Raw genomic sequence first — 6,326 nt, forward strand, 5'->3', positions numbered from 1 at the left:
GTACTCAACATGTGTCTTGTTGTTTCGCATGAACGCATGATTTTGTGCAACACTCCCCAGATTCCACTTGTCATTGGTTGCATTCTAACAGGTACTCTGATACAGGTGATTTGCGATAAACCACGTTCTTCACGATCCAGGCTGGGCAACTTTGGTGGATCTGCGCGTGAGAAGAAAGAGGCAGTCAGACAGGTCTTTCTGTTCACCAATCATCTGCTCATTACCGCAAGGACGAATAACGGAAGGCTCCGATTGGTCAAGGTTAGCAACGCGCTATCAACTGTAACGGTTTCTATCATGCATCGACCAGTCTCATAAGTCGTTGGCGGTGATAAGAACCGACTGTCCGATTCTCATTGATCTGCATTCTGAATTTGATATTTTTCGATTAAACTTGTCACAAATTTCTAGTTTCTTCGGTATACATGCTCTTTTGTGAGGCATGCCAGTACTCAAATATTGTTTCTATCCAGTGGAAATAAATGCTTGTACGAAAAATGCAAACACATCATTAAGCGCATTAGATTCCGGTCAGACAAACTGGCGCGCTGTCCACTGACGATATTTTTTCGTGGTGCAGCGTGATCCCCAATTTACTCTGCCGCTCTTCTCGAGCGCCGTGTGTCACCTACTGATCATTTGAGCCATGTTATCTTCGAAACACCTGTGGCGTTCTTCCTGAACAATATCGGATCATTTTAAAAGAATTACGAAGGAAGAGGGTTCAGCGGAGTAGTTTTTTACCACGTACATTCGCTTTCCACATGTACTACACACACATATAGGGACACTAAGTGTCTTGAAATACTCTGGAAGCTTCAGACTTTGCAACCAAATATCTTGAACCTGAGAGGCATTTATCGCCATCGAGAATCATCAACAGTGCACATCCTAAAGATTTCTAATGAGTTTTGAAACCGCTTGGGATTTTGTGCTCAGTCATGATTAGCCAGCTTGCACCGGATTGGATTATAGTTTTACTGACCTGCGGTCTCAAGTTCGTATCATGTGATCTGGCATTTTCTGGCTCTCAGAGCATTGACTTCTCAGTATGGGGGTCCGGGGTCCGCACGCTAGTTCAGTCAATGTTTCCTACCTCACTGGTTGAATACTGCCTGGTCAATCGACTCTGGAACGAGATGATTGTAAAATACGTCCAAGTTCACACGGTCTTTGGAAGCCCCGTATAGTTCGTTATCAGTTCTGCCCTTCCTGGGACTCATACTAAGGACGCTGCAGTTGAGTTCTCATTTCTGAGTAAACCGTTTTAACAATCTCGTTTTTCTCTTTCATGACACTTGCTGAACGTGCATGTCGTAACAACCGCTCATCAAAAATTTAGACATTTTGCTTAGTCTCCCATAATTGTACAGCTGAGTGCACAAGTTCACTCGTTTACGATTTGGTCATCAAGAAAGCAAAAAGACTAGTGAGATTCAGAGAGTTTTAGTGGATAGGGACCAAGAAGGGTGAGGCCAGTTTTAGGATCTCCGTGGGTCCTGCGCGCAAATTCCTTCATATGAAGCAAAACGTATCGATAGCTTAAAAATCGACCCAAATGAAACGCGAGGTGGCCTCTGTGCAACATATTCGGACCAAGAGTGTTATAAACGGTTGGAGTGGATGGACTTCTGAACTGAACTTCTTCAATAGTGACATACAAAGACACTTCCTGCAGAAACTATGGGATGTCTCTCCGTACATCTCTCGTTGATTGTACGCTCTGCTGGATCGATCGGGGCCAAAAAAGCTCACAGGATATAGAAATGGCTGCTTCGGGGATTTGGATTGGACAACCTCATCATTAGTGGGGCCCCTTTAGTCTGGGACTTCCCTGGCTAGACGTTTTGTGATAACGGACGTGATATCACTAAGTTGTAATATCTTGACAGTTTGTTTTTTACTTGCTCGCTCTTTTAGAGTTTTAAGAACCTATCTACTATCTGTAGGGTAGCTGATTACCTGTAGGTTAGCCTTTCCCTTGGACACATGAAAATGGCCCTACTGTGATCGTCGCCAAGCCAAGTAAAATGTATTGATTCCTAATGAAAATTGACCTGGGTTTTTAACTTATACAAACTAGAAGTCAAAACTATGCATGAGCCGTGGTTAGTAGAAAAAGGTACTTTTATCGGGCTTTTCTGGTTTTTAGAATTACGGGAAAATATCCCTGATTGAATGTACGCTGGTTGAAGACACATCGGCCTCGCTGCTCAATGCTGATGATGACGGTAAGTGTCGTGTTTTTTTCACATATATTAATTGGAACAGCTGAATTTAGACTTGTGGTTAGATGATGGGCATTGAATCACATAAAACCGCATCTGTTCTATGAAACTAATAGTCTGATGATTCACGTGATCCAGTAGCTGGTGTTTTCGCAATGATGATTTGGTCAAGTCGTGGCCTATTCTAACTCTGCAAATGAGTGTATTTCGCTAATTTCGTGCAAATTGGGATTCAAGTAGAACATAAGATTGACGAAAACTTGGGGACTGTGCCTGCCTGATGAGCCCCAAGAATGTCGAAACCTGTCGTGGGCAGTCGAAGAATTTTCAGCAACCTTATGAGTAGTGCATTACAAATATACGTGTATCTCGAATATTGTAGCAACTGGAACATGAGGCGGCCTGGGGTAGCACACTCAGTTGCTTAGGGACATCACAAGCGAGTGATTCCGTTGGGTTCCAGGTGAGTCTCTCGCAAAAACCAAATTGGTTTGCAAATGAGTGTAGTTCGCTAACTTTGTCAGTTTGTTTCTCACCACTTATCATTTGTTGTGCTTTTTTTATCGTGACTAGCCGCCATTAAACCGTTGACTTTAAGAGACCTTGAGTTACTCAGAAGATTCTGTATTCAGTTGCTTTTTACTAGGCCGTCTGATTCTCTGGGAATTGATTGCTTGGACTTGAGATAGGCGGCCTGAAATTGTTACCTAAGGACACCCTAATAAGTCCCAATGGGGATTGATTTAGTCTTGGAACTTTGTTGACCTGACCACGGCTTAGGTACAAAGACTTACTAGGCTGTGAAGACATGATAGTAGAGTTTGTTTTGGGGTAGTTATTTACAAGCAGCCCTCTACAAGAAAGAGTTGAAGATCTATGTTGAACTGCTCGCGACAGTCAACCGGGCGTGGGGACCCACTGAAGACTTACACGCGGAATGTAAGATTTCGATAGAGCAGCGAATTCAAAAGAGTCAGGTTGACATGAATTCGCCAGCAAACTGGCAAGCTTGCGCATGTCACGGAAGTGCCTTGACAAAGGTATATATTCACGAAAACGTCATCGATGACGGGGATATAGACAAGCTGAGGAAAAGACTAAGTCTCCTACACTTTCAGCACCCTATGTGAACATAAAGTCCATGATGGAAAGCAAATCCAAACAGTCTTCGCTTTGTTTAGCTTTGTTCTTCTCGAACAGAAACGTAACTTTGCTTGTTACCAGACAGGGAGAGCTAGAAGGATGTGTACCGGAAATTCTGTTCAAGAGCTCTCCTGTCAGTCTAACCTGTTCATTCCGAGTAGCTACTCTCTTGAAATCCACTGCCGCAAACATCCAAGAGAAACATTCATCATTTACATACATGTACCATGGAAGAATATCTTATACATCTAACTTTTCAGAGAAGATACTACTGATGCGGTAACTAGCCACCACGTAACCGAAGCCATGACAAATGGTTGAAATTTTGCCGAAATCCAGTGATTCTTTCCATCGGTAGAATATCACTTATTCATGCGGCTCGAGTTTTGTTGGCTTCTGTCTGAAAGCGTTCGTGAACACTACCCGCCTACACTCAGTACTAGTGGATCGACGAAACGGCCGACCTTATCAGACAAAAGGTGAGTATCGATCAAATGTCTCGGCCGCGTCTCAGGTCATTACCCTAAACTAGATGGAATTCGTCCGCCACCATTAGCTGAGGCAGTTACCGTATAAACTTGGCCTGTGTGCACACGCGATTTTTCCAAAGTACTTGTTTCACCTTGTACGATCTCACATGGGACATGCGTCCTTGACTTGCTGCTCTATCAATAACTTAAACAAATTCGTTTGTTATCTGACCACCTAATACCCTTCTCGGGACCAGTTGATAATTTATACTAGTTCTCGACCTTCCACCGGTGTCTCCTTGCTGGCCATTTTTAATGTGAAAGGTTAAGATACTGTTGTTGATTTTCGCAAATTTGTCACGATATGGAATCTCAGACTGTCTGTTGTTTTCTTCAGTGTGCAATCGTGCTCTCAGGGACCCCGCTAATTATGAGCTGTGTTCACCACTCTTTGGAGTGACCCATTGGAGTCAGTATTTGGCTGCGGTTGTTCAATTCCACCTCTCTACCCTTTTCTTCCCAACACCATGCATAGGACCTCCTTTGAGTGAACAAACAATGGGGAACGTTGGACGACGTTCTTTAGATCCATTTTCCCCCGCCGCCCGAGCACCTGTTTCCATAAGTGCTCCGAACAACTTTGCAACAACCCCCTCAAAGGACAACACTTCGACGACCATGGCAACCATGCCCGGCAGCCAGATATGTCACAAACCTCCGATTCGCGCTGATTCAGGTCCGTTGACCTCGGGAATGACTCCATCCAGAAGACTGACGCCATCGGACAATGCGACCCGTCATTCAAGCGGGTCCGCCTTGTCGGGCTGTCCATCGGGAACGACGACCAGATCTTGGGCTGGTTCAACAACAGCTGTCCCTCATCGACATTCCACATCATTGTGCACAGCCCCTACGGAAACAGACAGTGGTTCGAGGACAGCTGCTGGTCCCACGTCAGACGCGAATGTGGTCAATTCTCTGCCTACTTCCAGCGGTTTCCCTAACATCCCTCCACTTCCTCTGATCCACCGTTTAAGTAGCAACTTCAGTATGTTGAGTACATCTACCGCCACCCCGATAAACAGTAGCGGAAATGACAAGGCAGATTACGGGAATCTCGATTTTCGACTCATTTGGGAGCCCAAAAACGGTCAGCCAACCAGTATTTGGCTTGTGGCCTCCACGCTTCAAGAAAAAGCTGCATGGTGTTCAGATATCAGTCAGGTAAGTTGATGCTCTGGTGTTATGTCTACGGTATAGTTTCTGATCGAGAACTGCATAACAGGCACAGCTACCATTGTAGCGATGATACTACTGATGGGAGAGGCACGCGAGTAGTATGTTTTCTTCTTGTAAATCCGCTTTGCTTCTCTTGAAAAGGAAGATCTGTTAAGGAATTTGTGGAGTGACTTTGTAGCATTTGCTTGGATTTGAGCAGCAGTCATGAATATCCAGTAAATTTCAGGAGGACGCGTTCAAGAGAAGATGAATGTTCAGTTGTAAATAAGATGCAAATGAGAGTTTTGCTTCCCTGTCCGATAGTCTGTAACTGGTCAGTTGACATTTTCTAATAACTCCGCAGCGAAGGCTTTATTCTGTCCTCCGTGTATGTGACCGCCCGAGTGATGGTGACGCCATATAATCTGCTACCAATGTGTTTCTCTGGCTATACAAACTACAAGACTAGTCCTCAAGCCAGCTGTGGCCCGCAGTTTAGGCATGGCACAATACAAGACTGCCAACATCGATTTTGGCATAGTAAAGACGCGAGTATCGTCGCACAATCACACGTTATAATGAGAAGGGAGATCGTTACAGGACAGGGTGTTCAGTGTAGGGTTGTTGTAGTACCTCGGGGAATTGGTGAAAGGTATTCACTCGTTCCACAGGAAAAGAAGTCAGTGGGCAGTCGTTTTTAGACAAATTTGCTGGAAGCACTCCATGTACTGAAGCCCCTGTGTGTTCTCATTCGTCATTTAGCCTTCCAGTAATACAAGTATGAAGGACAAATCGATGAAGACCAACGTGTTATCCCCACCTAAATGATTACTTTTTGGGCCCGAAAACCTCTTGTCCTGTGGAATTAAGTGGGTTGCCCGTATGATCATTCTCAAGTTCGCTTGAACTACAAACTGACTTACAGAGAGAAGCATTTCTTATGACGAACAGTATACCCAAGAAACATCTCCTCACAAAGGTTCACTTCAAAACCCCAAAACAGTTGAGTGTTGTTCAGGTGAAAATGAACTGGTATTATTTCGGATAAGCTTGCCGTTGTATGAATCGATCCTAACAAACGATGTCAAGTAGGTGGAATGTCGTACGTTTCCATCTGCTCAGCAATCCCCATGCACGTGTTCCGATCACAGATCTTTTCTCACCGTCTCGTTTGTCTGTTTCTTCATTTGTTCCTAGATTTATTTATAGACACACGCAAACAAACTCATTTGGTCTCCGTTTCCTAGCGAGAATTAACCTTGTGAAT

The 6,326-nt window shown here is 44.3% G+C and overlaps 1 protein-coding gene across 1 annotated transcript in view; it reads left to right on the forward strand.

Moving 5' to 3' along the window:
- T265_15355 (hypothetical protein) overlaps window positions 1-6,326 on the forward strand; it is a gene marked incomplete at both ends in the record, with an annotated part of 31,984 nt that overhangs the window by 1,622 nt on the left and 24,036 nt on the right. The window contains 3 exons of the mRNA XM_009177711.1: window positions 61-261; window positions 2,153-2,231; window positions 4,218-5,065. Coding sequence (XP_009175975.1) covers window positions 61-261; window positions 2,153-2,231; window positions 4,218-5,065 — 1,128 coding nt within the window. The remainder of the gene's footprint in view (window positions 1-60; window positions 262-2,152; window positions 2,232-4,217; window positions 5,066-6,326) is intronic.

This window comes from Opisthorchis viverrini (assembly GCF_000715545.1).
Source record: "Opisthorchis viverrini unplaced genomic scaffold opera_v5_450, whole genome shotgun sequence".
Lineage (NCBI taxonomy): Eukaryota > Metazoa > Platyhelminthes > Trematoda > Opisthorchiida > Opisthorchiidae > Opisthorchis > Opisthorchis viverrini.